Below are 16,316 nucleotides of genomic sequence, written 5' to 3' on the forward strand. Positions count from 1 at the left end.
AATATTGTCTTTGGATACACAGAAGTTTTTAATTTTGATGAAATAAAATGTGTCTATCTTTCCTTTTGTTGCCTGTCAGATCCAAGAAATCATTGCCAAATCCAATACTGTGAAGCTTTTGCTTTATGTACCTGTAACACATATATGTGGGACCCTATAATGTGCCAGTGTCACATAATAAGTTATTGAAAATGTAATATCAGATCAAAAAGAAAAACTGTTAATATGTATTATGGAAACATGGTTACTGTGTTTATAGGTGTGATGTAGATTAAAAATTAATATGTTCAGAATAGAACTTCTCAAAAGTGAAATTCCTTTATAAGATATAGAGTACAATATATAATTTCTGTCTGTTAACTAATGAATAGCTGGATTCTCTAAAAGCCACTGTGAATAGGAGTTCCAGTGACTTACAAGCTCTGAGGAAAAACATTTCCAAAATAAAGAAGGACATTCATGAAGAAACAACAAGGTAAGAAAAATATATTTTAAAATGTTTATAGTTTTGGACTACTTCTAGAAAAATTATTGAGTATTTAAGTTTTTATTTAAAAAAACTGCAAGATTATAGCTACTAAATTATTAAATTGAAAATAAATTTTCCTGGGTTTTTCATCATAAAGGTTTAAGAATAATATTTTTATGGCTTATTAAATATGTATTTAATAAATAAGGTTTACATAAATGTAGTAAGAAGATGTATGGCAAAAGAAATCCTCAAGTTATATGAAGATAAACTATTCCTTGTTTGTACGTGTTACTTTTTAGACATGTTTTCTATTTTTTCTTCATAAATTATCTCCAGGTTACACAAAATTAAAAATCATAATCAGATTGTAAAGAAAAAATTAAAGCAAATTACTGAGAAAACTATGTCTGTAGAAGAGAAAGCTACCAATTTGGAAGATATGCTAAAGGAGGAGGAAAAAAGTGTAAAGGTAAAGTTTAGTTTCTGTTTTTAAAGAGTCACAGTACATTTAGCAATAGTGAATGAGACTCTTGCTATCAGGGGGTAGGAGGTCTTTTCAGAGGCTCTGCTTTCTGGTGTGATCACATTTGTAATTTATAATCAAACTTTGAGTTATTAGACCTCTTTTAACGTGGGGCTTCCAAAAATGTTTCTGACCTTCTCTCTCCAAGCTTCTAATTCTCCTTTAGCTTCACTCTCAGCATTTAATATTGATGTTTCCTAGGGGCGCCTGGGTGGCTCAGTTGGTTAAGCATCCAACTTTGGCTCAGGTCATGATCTCACAGTTTTTGGGTTCGAGCCCCGCATCAGGCTCTGTGCTGACAGCCAGCTCAGGGCCTGGAGCCTGTTTCAGGTTCTCTTTCTCTCTCTCAGAAATAAACAAAACATTAATACTGATGTTTTCTTTTGCAGGTTTACAGGTAGCCTCCCTACCTTGGATTTCATGCCTTCCCAATGCCTAGTGTGTCCACGTCTCTGCTTTTCCTTCATATATATGTTCTCATATTATAAATGTACTTTGAAAGATGCCTGTTTTATAATGAATTTCCACCTTTACAGTTGGCTGTCAGTTTTTGTGTGTTTGTGATCAAATTCCCCCCTATGGTCTACATTCATTACCTGTATTTCTTTATCATTTAATGTCTATGACAGTCTGGCACCATTTATTAGTAAATGGGCTCTTAAGTGCTTTACTTTACTAACTCTATTGGACTCTCTTTGACATCTTGGTAGCATTTAGGTCAGTTTTGAGGAGCGGGAAAAGGCTGGTTCACCATTCCCACTTTGAAAACTTAAAAGTGACTTTTGTGACCTGACACAATTTGCACTACTACTCGCTTTTATGCTTTCTCTGAGGGGCAGCTGAGGATCATGGCAATAATCCCCCATTTGCTAAATACCAAGTATGGTTTCACTTATATTTAGATACAATCCAGCTTCCTCAGTGTGCTGTTGTATGTTTAAATTCCAAATAATGAAGTCAAGCAGCAATATGGACTTGAGCAGTATTTTGAGTCTAAATCACATAACATTATTTTTAAAAAGTTTTGTTTTTGTTTGTTTTGTTTTTCTCCTAAGACCATAATTTTTGGTAGTCCATGAGATGGGACTGTATTAGAACTTACTAGAAATCTGTAAAGACTAAAATTCATATGAAATAGAACTTTTGATTATGACATTAAAAACAAGTGACATTGTTGAAGAAATTAGCTAAATTAGAAGAAAATAGGATTGTCAGCGTATGTGCTGCTTGTGCTATAGCAGGGTTATATTCACAGTCTTGAGTTTTGTAGCTCTTTGTCTGGAAAAATCCTAACTCTATATGTTTTGGAGATGTACTGTATTATTCACCACCAAGCACTGGCTTCAAAACACTGGGGGGTCTTTGGGAAGGAGTTAAAACTAATGAAAATAGTCTATTATATAAAAATGCATTTTATAAGATTATATCAGATTGTATTTATTAATTTGTGTAAATTTAAATGTGCCTATCACAGATTTTTTTTTTTCATATTGAAGTTTATTTGTTGTCCAAGTGAAATATGCTTATCTGGCTGTGAGAGCACAGAGAGAAATTATTTTAGCATTTTAAAGTGATAACTTTCAGGGCACCTGGCTGACTCAGTCAGTAGAGCATGCACTCTTGATCTCGGGGTTGTAACATCCCATGTTGGGTGTAGAAGTTACTTAAAAATAAATATTAAAAAATTACAATGATAACTTTCAACAGATGTTGGCAGAGAAGATCTGTTTGAAGCCTTGAGCACGTGGTTGTGAAGCCTTGAGGTTAAGACAAATCTACCTCTTGAGAAATGAGCAGTGAACTGGAAATAAGAATAGGAATTGGGGACTGGTTTCTATTTCCTAGAAGGCTACACGTGTAAGGAGGCCAATGGAGGCAAGGTGTGAGTAAAGGGTAGTACCAGTAGTGTGTTGAGCCCACTCTTACCAGCTTACAAGAGCTGATAATTAAATTTTCTGGGATGTTGCAAGTCAGCTGCTAAATGTAGCTATTATTAAAAATTAAATTATATAGACTTATAATTAAATACATAATATTAAAAACAAAGTAATTAGCACTGAGTGTTCATCACTTCCAAATTATTTTACTATATTTTACTATTACCTATTTATGCTCTTAAGTTAACTTAAGAGCTTACATCTGTACAGTGGAAATGCTACATAATGATCTGCTACTGTATATCTCTTCCCACCTCTGCATTTAGGGAATAATGTTAGTAGCTTGAAATTGGCCATATTGGGAATATTTATACAGTGAAAATCAGCTTCTTCCCTCTAACCTCCCATCCACTGGAAAGCTGGTGGTGGTGGTTAAATATTTACCTGCTCACCACTGGATAGTGCCCAGAAGAAGGTGGGAGATTGAGTGGTGTGATTTCTTCCCTGTAACACTCTCAAGATTTTAGCAACTTTTGTGAATTTACAAGCTGTGTGTCACCAATATATTTTCTTTATTTAATGTTCATTTATTTTGAGAGAGAGAGAGAAAGAGGCAGGCAGAGAGTGAGGCACAGAGAGAATCCCAAGCAGGCTCCACGCTGTCACCGCAGAGCTTGGTGTGGAACTTGATCCCACAAACCATGAAATCATGAACTGAGCCAAAATCAAGAGTTGGGCGCTTAACTAACTGAGCCACCCAGGCACCCCTATTTTATTTTCTAAGGAAACCTGTGGAATATCCAAATTCTAAGGTCAGAGTGACATGGGGTAGAATTAAAGATGATAGATGAAAGTACATGATGTGGGGATAGAAAAGTGCTATTCTAATCTGATGGAATAGAGTAGACTACAAGAAATATTGGAGATGTATTGAAATTGTGGGAAGGGCATTTTTATATTCTCAAGGGCTAAATGTTGGGAGGTTAATTTGTGTCCCCCAAAATTATAATGTTCATATAATAAAACCTTTCAAAGTATTATAATTTCATTGATCACTGTTATTCTTATCATCAGGAAGTGGATGTTCAATTAAACATAGTGAAAGATGTGCTATTTAAGAAAGTTCAGGAATTACAGACCGAGACAACAAAAGAAAAAGCCATTGTATCAGAAATTGAAGGAACCCGTTCCTCTCTAAAGCACCTCAACCATCAGTTACATAAACTGGATTTTGAAACCTTGAAGCAGCAAGAAATTATGTACAGTCAGGTAAATGATACTCTTATTAATATGTTGGTTCCATATTGATTTGTTACAGTTGTGATGGTGATGATACTGCAGTGTCCTGAAAGCACAAAGATTTTTAAAGCACTCTTGGAGGGATAGATGAATGATGGGGTTTCGTGTTTGGTCAGCCTTGAAAACTATTTTTTTTCTTGATCTCAAATAAACAGGTAAGAGGACAGACTACTCTAGTGAGGAACAACCATATTTTATTTAAAGGAACCTGGGCAGCTGGGCCTGGACAAAAATAAAACAGGGAGTGAGATATCTGACACCTGGAAAACTGTATGTTGAGTCTTAGTTGTGCAAACATAGGCGTCCCCACCTCAATCCCTAGCTAATATTTTAAAAGTTTTTTCTTATTTGTTCTATTCATAGATTTTGTCTCATGTCATTCCCTTAGCGTGATCCCTCTCTACATCTTAGTTTCCCCGTCTAATGTATTCATAGTTTCTCAAAATTACAGATGCTAAAGTATTATTTAAAAAATAATTCATTGAAGTTCATTATATTTGAGCCATTCGTGGCTAACAATTTGTGACTCTTTTTCTGTGTCCCTTGGAAAATGTACCCTCAAAAATCCATGTCCATGTAAATCCAGTGGATTTACTCCATCCTGGTCATAGGGGAAATAGCCTCCTAGCTGACTTCTTATATTTTCAGAAGATTTCTTACTTCTATGTCACTATCATGTATCTTGGTTGTTGAATAGTTTTCTGTTTCTCCTCTTAGAGTTAAGAAGGATTTTATGTTATACATTACTGAAGGATTAAAGTGACTTTAGTAAATGATGACACCTAAGACTAAACTTATAAGAAAGTGTTTATTGTGTTTTTCCATTTATAGAAATGGTTTTAACTTTGTTTCTCTTGACTATCTGTTTTTAAAATACATAATAGGATTTTTACATTCAACAAGTGGAACGCCGAATGTCACGGTTAAAAGGAGAAATTAATTCAGAAGAAAAACAAGCTCTTGAAGCAAAAATTGCTGAACTTAGAAAGACATTGGAAGAGAAAAAATCTACATTTGGCCTTCTGGAAACACAGATCAAGAAGCTTCATGTAACTTAACCAAAATACTTTTGATGCTTCAAATATCCTAGTCATTAGTCATTATGTTTTACGCTTGATCTTAGCCAAAAGGCTGAGAAGCGATTAGTCATTCTGTTTTAAATCAACATGTTCCTAAGACTTTACTTTGGATAGGATGATTGCCAAGCTACCTGCATATAAAACAAATGTATGACCTAATGTTCGTGTTTCTATACTGATTATGAGAATATAACATTATTATTGATTATGCATTTAGTCTATGTATGTATCAAATCTTGTGAAGGAGATATTATTATTCGTGTGACAGATTAAGTAGCTTGTCCTTGGTTACACAACTAGTATGTGGAGAGCTAGGATTTGAACCCTGTTCCATAGGACTTCAAAGTACTCTTAAATAGTCCACAACTTAAAACATTGATAAATTCAATTTTCAATTTTGTTTTTGCTAGAATAGCTTGATTGCTGTTTATCACTGAAATGACCCTTTATGGATCATCTGTTGTTGTTATTCATGTATTGGTTACAATATTTTGACTATTTTGTTAATAAGGTAAAAATGTTCTTCATCTTTCAGTATTTTAATATGTATGGTCATGTAAAACCTGTACTAGGGGAACCTATGTAATGGAAGAGTGAAGGAGTGAGATCATGGAGCTGAATGAGAACCCCGAAGAATTTAAGTGTCATGTACAATTTGAAAGGCTTGTGATGACTGTCCTCTAGTGGTTATAAACAGAATTGCCCTGAATTCCTTTAGGACAACCAAGGTGAAAGGGAGCTCTTTTTTTTTAAAACAAACAAACAAACTTTATTTATTTATTTAAATATTTTTTTATTTAATATATAGTGTAGTAATGGTTTCAGGAATAGAACCCAGTGACTAATCACTTACATATAACACCCAGTGCTCATCCCAGCAGGTGTCCTCCTTAATGCCCACCACCCATTTATCTCATCCCCCCACCCAACACCCCTCCAGCTCCCTCAGTTTTTTCTCTATATTTAAGAGTCTTATGGTTTGCCTTCCTCCCTGTTTTTATCTTATTTTTCTTCCCTTCCCCTATGTTCATCTGTTGTGTTTCTTAAATTCGACATATTAGTGAAATCATATGTTAAAAAAAGAAATCATGTTATTTGTCCTTCTCTGATTGACTCATTTTGCATGGCATAATACACTCTACTTCCATCCATGTTGTTGCAAGTGGCAAGATTTTATTCTTTTTGATCACTGGCTAATATTCCATTGTGTATATCTACGTCTTCTTTATACATTCATCAGTTAGTAGACATATGGGCTCTTTCTCTAATTTGGCTATTGTTGATAGCTCAAATGAATTTTTAAAGATTTAAAGCTAGTTAACCTTCTAATGAAGGTTTGCTCTTCTAATAGCAGCATGACATTGTGAAGTCATTCTGCATTACTTCTCCCATGCCACCTCTCTACTCTTTTGCATAATAGAAACTAAGTCCTGGTTGAAAATCACCTTCAGTTAAAATTTCTAAAAGTTAATTTTATGAAATGACATGTTTCTACAAAAAATTTTCTACTATCTTAACTACAATCTTAGGGCTTAAAAAAAAATTTTTTTTTTTTGAGAGGGAAACAGAATGTGAGCGAGGGAGGGGCAGAGAGAGAGAGGGAAACACAGAATCCAAAGCAGGCTCCAGGCAATGAGCTGTCAGCACAAAGCCCGATGGAGGGCTCAAACTCATGAAATGTGAGATCATGACCTCAGCCAGAGTCAGAAGCTTAGCTGACTGAGCCACCCAGGTGCCCCTACAGTCTCAGGTTTTGATTCCTCAGAGAAATACAGGTAATGAGAAAGGCAGAGGAGGGAGAGAGACAGAAAGAGAAAGAAAAGACAGAGGGAGAGAGGAATAGAACTAGATCTTGGAACTAGAAAGTTTTTGCTTTAGGTACCCAGATGGGACTGAGAGCACAAACTTTGTTCTGAGCTCTGGATGAGTGGAGAGGACAAACTGTTATAAAGCCAGAAAGCTGGTATGTGGGTATGTGTGACACAGTTAAGCATCTGATGGAATTAGATCTTTTCTAGCATTTTTCTCTCTAGTAAGATGTGATCATACACGTAATTAGATAATAGTAATAATACATGACACTTCTATGTCAAATACTACAGTAGCCCAGGGAGGTAGGTATTGTTATCATCTCCATTTTAGAGATAAGGAAAACTGAGGAAGAGATTGCCCACCAGGGTCAGATGACTAATGTGTAATTAAGGCCATCTGCTTCTAGAGCTTGTACTATTAACAAGACCCTATGCTTTTTTAGACTGTTAAGGTTTTTACCTTCTGTGACTTGGATTGAATCAAATAATGAACTTCTTCCTCATATTTCTACCCATAAGTGGCAATCACTCAGTAATTGAGGTTGAACCATACATAATATTTCCCAGAATAAGAACCTAAACCAAATCCAAAGAATTAATAGGTGATAAAATGAAAATGTTTCTATGTGAATATATCCATGTGTATTGTATTAGAGACATTAGAACGTGAAGAGTGAGATTTAAAAATCCAAGTATCATAAGTATTCAATGGAGCATATAATTTAATGTAAGATATGTTTAGTGCTATGTGTTTAATGTTATTTAAAATCTGTATTTATGTACCCTTTTCTCCTTTTACAGAACGATCTTTATTTTATCAAGAAGTCACATACTAAAAATTGTGATGAAAAAGAATCCCTCATGACCAAAATAAATGAACTAAACCTTTTCAATGACAGATCAGAGAAAGAATTAAATAAAGCCAAAGCTTTGAAACAGGTGCAGTAAAATCATATATGTATATAATATTAAAAACCACATGTTTTAATACTAATTATAGAAAAAATTTAAAATACATCAATTTATAAGTAAGTAAACTAAGTCACCATAGTAACTGTATACTAGGGAAGGTGTTAAAGGTATATTATTTCCTTTCAGTCTTTTGAGGAAAATTGTCGTTATATATGTTATTTAAAAAATTAAAAATATTTGTTTAAATAAAAATGTTTAAAACATTTTTTCTATTATGTTATATTCCATAATCTTTCTTTTTTGGATTTCTAGTTTATTATCTTGGCCCATATTTCCATAAAATATATATATGTGTATATATAAATAAACATTTTTAAATATTTATTTTGAGATAGAAAGAGACAGCATGGGTGGGGGAGGGGCAGAGAGAGAGGAACGCACAGAATCTGAAGCACGTTCCAGGCTCTGGGCCTATAGAGCCCGATGTGGGGTTCGAGCCCATGAACTGCAAGATCATGACCTGAAGTCTGATGCTCAACCGAGCCACCAAGGCACCCCAGGAGTTGCTTTGCAAAAGACCTTTATACGTAAAAATATTAACTCTGTCATAAATATTGTCAATATTTTTCCATTTATGTTTAAGTTTTTATTTAGTGTTTTGACATTAAAAATGTAAAAAAAATTTTTTTTTGTTTGTTTTTGAGAGAGGTAGAGACAGAGCATGAACAGGAGAAGGGCTGAGAGGGAGACACAGAATTTGAAGCAGACTCCAGGCTCTGAGCACAGAGCCTCATGCGAGGCTTGAACTCACAAACCATAAGATCATGACCTGAGTCGAAGTTGGACATTTAAATCAACTGAGCCACCCAGTTGTCCCATTAAAAATTTTTTTTGATATCAAAAATTTAAGTGTTTTTCCCTGCGTAAGTTTTATGTTTAGGAACTTCTTTGTCATACTAAAAATCAAACAAATGTTACATTGGTTTCATCTCTTACATTAAGTTTTTCATGCTTCTGGAATTTATTTTTGGTACATTTGAGATGTGTGGATCGAATCTATGGATCTGTGTTTTGAAATAATAAAGTCTTACATTCAGGAGGGTTTGTTTCTGTTCTGAAAATTGATTTATTTATGTATTCTTGTATTAGTACTCTATCCATGACTGAATTGTTCAGAATAAAAATTTATTTACACATATTTTGTGAGATTTAATTTAGAATATAAAAGTGTTTATCCATAGGACTTTATGTATTTTCCTGGATAGTAAATTTCAATTTTTAGGAATAATTCTTTTTTCTTTTTGTAAAAATTAAATTTCAAATTGAATTAAATAAAGACTTGAAATAACATAACTCCTTCTTAAAATAAAAACTGAAGAAAAACCTAATCATCACTCAGAGTAATTTAAATTTAATCCTAATTATTTTTGGACAGTGGTCAAAGTAGAAAATGTTATATTTTCAAGTTTGGCTTATGTGGCAATAAGAAAAAATTTTGGTTTGGGTATAACTAATTATTTCAATGTCTGACAATTTTGTTATATTGATAGGATCTGATGATAGAAGACAATCTTTTAAAACTTGAAGTTAAACGTACTCGAGAAATGCTTCACAGTAAGGCAGAAGAAGTCCTTTCTCTGGAAAAAAGAAAACAACAATTACACAGGGCTATGGAAGAAAGAATTGAAGAAATTAAGGTTCATAAAACAATGCTTACATCACAAATAAGATATGTTGATCAAGAACGGCAGAACATAAGGTAATAATTCCAGTTTAAAAATACTGCTAAAAGTTTTTGAAGTGTAAGGGTGGTGTTAGAAGGACTGACTAGATGTTTATCTTTTTCTTGTTTGAAAGGCTTTTAATATGTAGTGCATATTTTAGTCATAAATCTATTCTTTTTCCTCTCTCTTTTTAAAAAATTAATTTTTTAAGTTACATCCAAGTTAGATAACATATACTACAACAATGATTTTAAGAGTAGATTCGTTAATGCCCCAGCAACCCTCTGTGTGTTCTCTATATTTAAGTCTCTTATGTTTTTTCACCCCCCCTTTTGTATTATTTTTCCTTCACTTCCCTTACATTCATCTATTTTGTCTCTTAAATTCTTTTTTTTTAATTTTTAATTTATTTTTTTATTAGTTTATTGTCAAGTTGGTTTCCATATAATACCCAGTGCTCATCCCCACAAGTGCCCTCCTCCATGCCCATCACCCCTCTTCCCCTCTCCCCCATATCCGTCAGTCCTCAGTTTGTTCTCAACATTCAAGAGAATCTCATGGTTTGCCTCCCTCCCTCTCCCCCCCATTTACCCCCTTCTTCTCCCCCACGGTCCTCCATTAAGTTCCTCCTAATCCTCCTATACGTGCAAACATATGGTAGCTGTCCTTCTCTGCCTGACTTATTTCGCTCAGCGTAACACCCTCAAGTTCCATCCATGTTGCTACACATGGTCAGATTTCATTCTTTCTCATTGCCATGTAGTATTCCATGGTATAGATAAACCACATCTTCTTGATCCATTTGTCCGTTGATGGATACATAGGCTCTTTCCATGTTTTGGCTATTGTNGGAGTCTGTTGGGTTTTCTTTGTAGGGTATCATGTCGTCTGCAAAAAGTGAAAGTTTGCCTTCTTCTTTGCCAATTCTGATGCCTTGTATTTCCTTTTGTTGTCTGATGGCTGATGCTAGGACTTCCAGCACTATGTTAAACAACAGTGGTGAGAGTGGACATCCATGTCGTGTTCCTGATCTCAGGGGGAAANTGTATGTTAGGGTCCTTCTATCCCTAGCTGCTTTCAGAATTCTTTGTCCTTCTATTTTGCCAGTCTCACTATGATATGTCATACAGAAGACTGATTCAAAATTATGTCTGAGGGGAGTTCTCTGTGCCTCTTGAATTTCAACGTCTACTTCCCTCCCCAGGTTGGGGAAGTTCTCTGCTAAAATTTGTTCCAGGACTCCTTCAGCACCTTTACCTCTCTCTTCCTCTTCTGGGATTCCTATGATACGGATATTGTTCCATTTGATTATATCGCTGAGCTCTCGAACTCTTCTTTCATGTTCCTGGATCAGTTTATCTCTTTTTTTCTTGGTTTCTTTTTTTTCTATAATTGTGTCTGCTAAATCACTTATTCTACTTTCTGCCTCTTCAATCCGTGCATTGGATGCCTCCAGTTTATTATGTATCTCATTTATCACATTTTATAATTCATCATAACTATTTTTAAGCTCCATAGTGTTTGTAGCCATAGTTTCTCTGATGTCCTCCATGCTTTTTTCAAGCCCAGCGATTACTTTTATGATTATTGTTCTAAATTCTTGTTCAGTTATGTTGCTTATATCTATTTTGAGCAGTTCTTTAGCTGTCAATTCTTCCTGGAATTTCTTTGGAGGAGAGCTCTTTCATTTCGTCATTTTGGTTAGCTTTCTATCTCTTGTTAGTTTAAAAGCTTGTTATGCAGTCTGCACCTGTGAGCGCTGCTGTACCAAAGAAGGCTCTTTGACACTCCAGGGCCTGTCCGTTCAGAAGTTGTTCTTTGAATGGTATCTCTTGGTCTCTCTTGTTGAGACCTTGGTTATTTTGTTTTCCTTCTCATAGTGGTATTTAGGAGTCTCCATCATGTGTATTTTGGCTTGTTTCTTGAGGTAGCCCAGGAAAAGAAATCAGACAGACAAACACACAGGGAACAAAGGCACACAAACTTACAGACAAATCCAACAAACACGCAAACCGAAAGGGGAAATTAAAAAGAAAAGAGAAAAGAGGAAGGAGGGAAGGGGAATAATCAGAGATAAAAATACATAAAAAAGAAGAAAAGAAAAGGAAAAAAGAAGAAACCCAGTGGACAAAGAACAGTTTAAAGCATGTAACCAGATTTCCCAGCTACAAATAAATAGCCAGGTGTATGCAGTGCTGGTGGAAGAGCAAAGAGAACGAGAGAGATGACAGGGCGGGGATGAAGTGAAATTGGAAATGAAATGAGCAGACAGAAGTAATAAGAGGCTTTTTTCAAAGAGCGAAAGAGTGGAATATCATTGGAGAAGAGGCAAAAGAAGTGATGATGATGCTATCCAGAGAAATTATATAGTCTGATTACTCCAGAGAGAAAGAGATGAAAAGGTAGGTAGGTGTAGAATTTACATCTAGAGAATGGATTAAATGTGACTGTTTAAGCAAGCCAGTGGCCACAATTAATGAGGGCAGTGCATCCATGTTGGTCTTGCCTTGGCTCTGGTTAAAAAAAAAAAAAGGAAGAGGGCAGCTCTCTAGCAGGATGGGTGTGGTTTCATCCAGTGCGTCCCGCGGGAGTCCTGCTTTGGTGGTTGTGGGTAGAAGCGTGGCAGTGCCCCAGTCCCTTCTTGAACCAAGTGTTGCAACTCACATTTTTAGGTGTGTAAACTCCCGGTGCTGGGGGCTTAGCTGAGGTGGGCGGTGCTCTATATCCTAGGCCAGGCCTCGTTTCCAGATATCAGTCTGCTCGTCCCATTGAAATTGCCAGAAATGTAAACTCGCAGGCGAGCCCCTCAGGGTAGTTTTTCCCCCTGGGGATTGAGCCAGAAGCTGCTGCTCCCCTCTCCTCCAGGTCAAGCTGTCGGGCGGGGAGCAGTTTCCCCAGGGGTCGCCTGGGACAATTGCGTTCCGCCTAGGGTCAGCTGGAGAGCAAGAAACTCTCTGTGTCCTGTCGCCCGATTATAAACTTGTGGGCCAAAACTCTCAGAAGTTTTAAGCCTTTCGGCTACCGCCTAGGGATCCAGCCAAGCCAGAAGCACAAAGGCGCGGCAGCCACGTGTCCCCTCCAGGTCTAGCTGGTGAGTGGGGAGCAGTTTCCCTGGGGGTCGCCTGGGACGAGTGTGTCCCGCCTAGGGTCAGCTGGAGAGCAGGAAACTGGATCCCTCTGTGTCCCAAGCAGAGGTTTTTTTCTTCTCCAGCGACAGAGACAGTATCTTGAGCAGTTTCGGCCACTCTCTCCCCCCTCACCCCCCAGCCTCACCGCAGCTCCCTGCAGAGGAGGATCCCCCCTCCCCCCCCGCGTGTCTCTGGTCCTGGCCCGATTTTATCTTCCCCTGTTCGCACTCACGCTAGATGGTTTTCTCAGCGGACTGTGTCTCTTTTTCCTCCCAAACTCCTGGATTCTGTAAGGGTTCCTTTGCCTTCAGGCCTTCTCCGTGTGAGATATGGGGGCAAGTGAGATGTAAGGAGTTCCCTACTTCTCCACCATCTTGCCCTGAGGCTCTCCTCTCTTAAATTCTTCATGAGTGAAGTCATAGGATATTTGTCTTTGTCTGGCTAATTTCACTTATCATAATACTCTCCAGTTACATCCACTTTGTTGCAAATGACAAGATTTCATTCTTTTTGATTGCTGAATAATACTCCATTGTATATACACCACATCTTTATCCATTCATCCATTGATGGACATTTGGGCTCTTTCCATACTTTGGCTATTGTCGATAGCGCTGCTGTAAACATTGGGGTTCATGTGCCTTTTGGAAACAGCACACCTGTATCCTTTGGATAAATAACTAGTAGTGCAATTGCTGGGTTGTAGGGTTGTTTTATACCTTCATACTGTTTTCCAGAGTGGCTTGCACCAGTTTGCATTCCCACCATCAGTGCAAAAGAGATCCTCTTTGTCTGCATTCTCGCCAACATCTGTTGTTGCCTAAATTGTTAATAGCCATTCTGACAGGTGTGAGGTAGCATCTCATTGTGGTTTTGATTTGTATTTCCCTGATGATGAGTGATGTTGAGCATTTTTTTGTGTGTCTGTTTCGCCATCTGAATGTCTTCTTTGGAGAAGTGTTTATTCATGTCTTTTGCTCATTTCTTCACTGGATTATTTGTTTTTTGGGTGTTGAGTTTGATAAGTTCTTTATAGATTTTGGTTACTAACCCTTTATCTGATATGTCATTTGTAAATCTCTTCTCCCATTCTGGTGGTTGCCTTTTAGTTTTGCTGACTGTTTCCTTTGCTGTGCAGAAGCTTATTTTATTTTGATGAGTCCCAATAGTTCATTTTTGCCTTTGTTTCCCTGGCCTCTAGAGATGTATTGAGTAAGAAGTTGCTGCAGTCGAGGTCAAAGAGGTTTTTGCTTGCTTTTTCCTCTAGGATTTTGATGGCTTCCTATCTTATATTTAGTTCTTTCATCCTTTTTAAATTTGTGTGTGTGTGTGTGTGTATTGTGTAAGAAAGTGGCCCAGGTTCATTTTTCTGCACGTTGCTGTCCAGTTTTCCCAGCACCATTTGCTGAAGAGACTGTCTTTATTCCATTGGATATTCTTTCCTGCTTTGTTAAAGATTACTTGGTCGTATGTTTGTGGGCCCATTTCTGGGTTCTGTATTCTGTTCCATTGATCTGAGTGTCTGTTTTTGTGCCAGTACCATACTGTCTTGATGATTACAGCTTTGTAATAGGTCTTGAAGTCTGGGAGTGTGATGCCTTCAGCTTCAGACTAATTAATTTTATTTTGGAGAAGTGTCTGTTGATATCTTCTGCCCATTTCTTCACTGGGTTGTTTGTTTTTCGGGTGTGGAGTTTGGTGAGTTCCTTATAGATTTTGGATATTAACCCTTTATCTGATATGTCATTTTCAACTATCTTTTCCCATTCTGTTGGTTGCCTATTAGTTTTGTGGTTGTTTCCTTTGCTGTGCAGAAGCTTTTAATCTTGATGAGGTCCCAATCATTTATTTTTGCTCTTGATTCCCTTGCTTTTGGGGATGTGTCAAGTAAGAAGTTGCTGCGGTGGAGGTCAAGGAGGTTGTTTCCTGCTTTCTCCTCTAGGGTTTTGATGGTTTCCTGTCTCACGTTCAGGTCCTTTATCCATTTTGAGTTTATTTTTGTGCATGGTGTGAGAAAATGATCTNCATTTCATTTCGTACAATATTTGGTTTTTGTTTCCTTTCTGAAAAGTTTTGTGATGCTCTTTTTATCCTTAGGGTTTCAGAATTTCCCTATATGTCTGGATGGTTCTTTTCATTTTTTGTTTTCCATTTTTCTTGTTTGAGTTTTGGCAAGCTCTTTCAATTTCATTCATGCTTTTCTTCAGGTCAGAAAAATATTTTTCTAGTCTTTAATTTTTTTCTCATACTTTGTTTTCTGCATTTGTTGCTCGTTTTTAGTGGAGGTTGGTCTTTTTAGATCTGTCTTCAAGATTTCTTAACTTTCATTTTAAACTTTCTGTTCTTTTTATTCCACTTTTTAAGATAGTCTCATTCTCTCATTCCCTCTACTCTTCCTTTTTGCCTCCTCTCCATTCTCTGCCCCTTCTTTCTCTTCTCTCTCTCAATCACTGATTTAATTTTCTTATTTACTATAATTAAATTGAAATTTAGGTCTGTGAAAGAGTAGAATTAGATCTTTCTTGAATTTTCAAAGATCTCGCCAGCAAAGCTGTTGGAGGCCGTTTTTTCTCCTTCAGATTTTAAACTATTGGTTCAATTTATTGGCTGTAGGACGATGCATACTTTTTAAAATTTCTTCTTGAATCAGTTTTAGTAAATTAAAATTTTCCCTAGGAAAAAAATTTCCATTTCATCTAAATTTTCAAACTTATTGCCATAAAGTTGTTCACTGTATCATTTTATTATTTTTTAATAGCTATAGTGTTTGTAGCTTTTCATTCTTGGTAATGGCTTGGGACTTTTCTGTTTTAGAAGGGATAATCTTTCTAGTAGTTAATGAATATTATTACTATTTGAAAAAGAAACATTTCTTGATTTTTTTCTATTATGAGTTCATCTATTTTATTAGTTGCTGCTGTCACATTTACTGTTTTGTCTATTTTTTGTGGGTTTGTGTTGATGTTCTTTAACTTTGTGAGAGAAGTGCTTAGCTAATTATAATTTTCACCTTGAAGGCTAAAACAAGTTCTTTAAGTATTCCTTTAGCTATACCTCACACATTTTTTTTTCTTTAAGGGCCAAATAGTAAATATTCCAGGTTTTGTGGGTCTCTGTTGCAACAACTCAACTCTGCCATTGTAGAGTGAAAGCAGCTATAGATAGTATGCAAATAAATGAGCTGGCTGTGTTCCAATAAAGCTTTTGGACACTGAAGTTTGAATTTCATAGTATTTCCACTTTTCATGAAATACAATTTTTCTCTTGATTTTTTGGAATAATCTTACATTTAAAAATGTAAAAGCCATTCTTTGCTCATGGGCAGGGAGGCAGGTTTGCTGACCCCAGATTTTTATCACTGAGTAGTAATATTCCATTGCATACATTTACCCCAATTATGTGTACATTTACTTGTTGATGAACATTTGAATTATTTCTGGGTTTTGGCTATTACAGATTACATTGTTATGAATATATGTTTTCTTGGTATG

At 36.2% G+C, this 16,316-nt stretch overlaps 1 protein-coding gene across 1 annotated transcript in view; it reads left to right on the forward strand.

Annotated features, from left to right (window-relative positions):
• CCDC39 (coiled-coil domain 39 molecular ruler complex subunit) overlaps positions 1-16,316 on the forward strand; it is a 45,457-nt gene that overhangs the window by 17,890 nt on the left and 11,251 nt on the right. Inside the window, exons 8-13 of the mRNA XM_077770563.1 lie at positions 372-475; positions 809-941; positions 3,947-4,141; positions 5,056-5,220; positions 7,863-8,000; positions 9,524-9,732. Of these exons, the coding sequence (XP_077626689.1) occupies positions 372-475; positions 809-941; positions 3,947-4,141; positions 5,056-5,220; positions 7,863-8,000; positions 9,524-9,732 (944 nt within the window). The remainder of the gene's footprint in view (positions 1-371; positions 476-808; positions 942-3,946; positions 4,142-5,055; positions 5,221-7,862; positions 8,001-9,523; positions 9,733-16,316) is intronic.

This window comes from Crocuta crocuta, unplaced genomic scaffold (assembly GCF_008692635.1).
Source record: "Crocuta crocuta isolate KB4526 unplaced genomic scaffold, BGI_CrCroc_1.0 scaffold256, whole genome shotgun sequence".
NCBI classification, from domain to species: domain Eukaryota; kingdom Metazoa; phylum Chordata; class Mammalia; order Carnivora; family Hyaenidae; genus Crocuta; species Crocuta crocuta.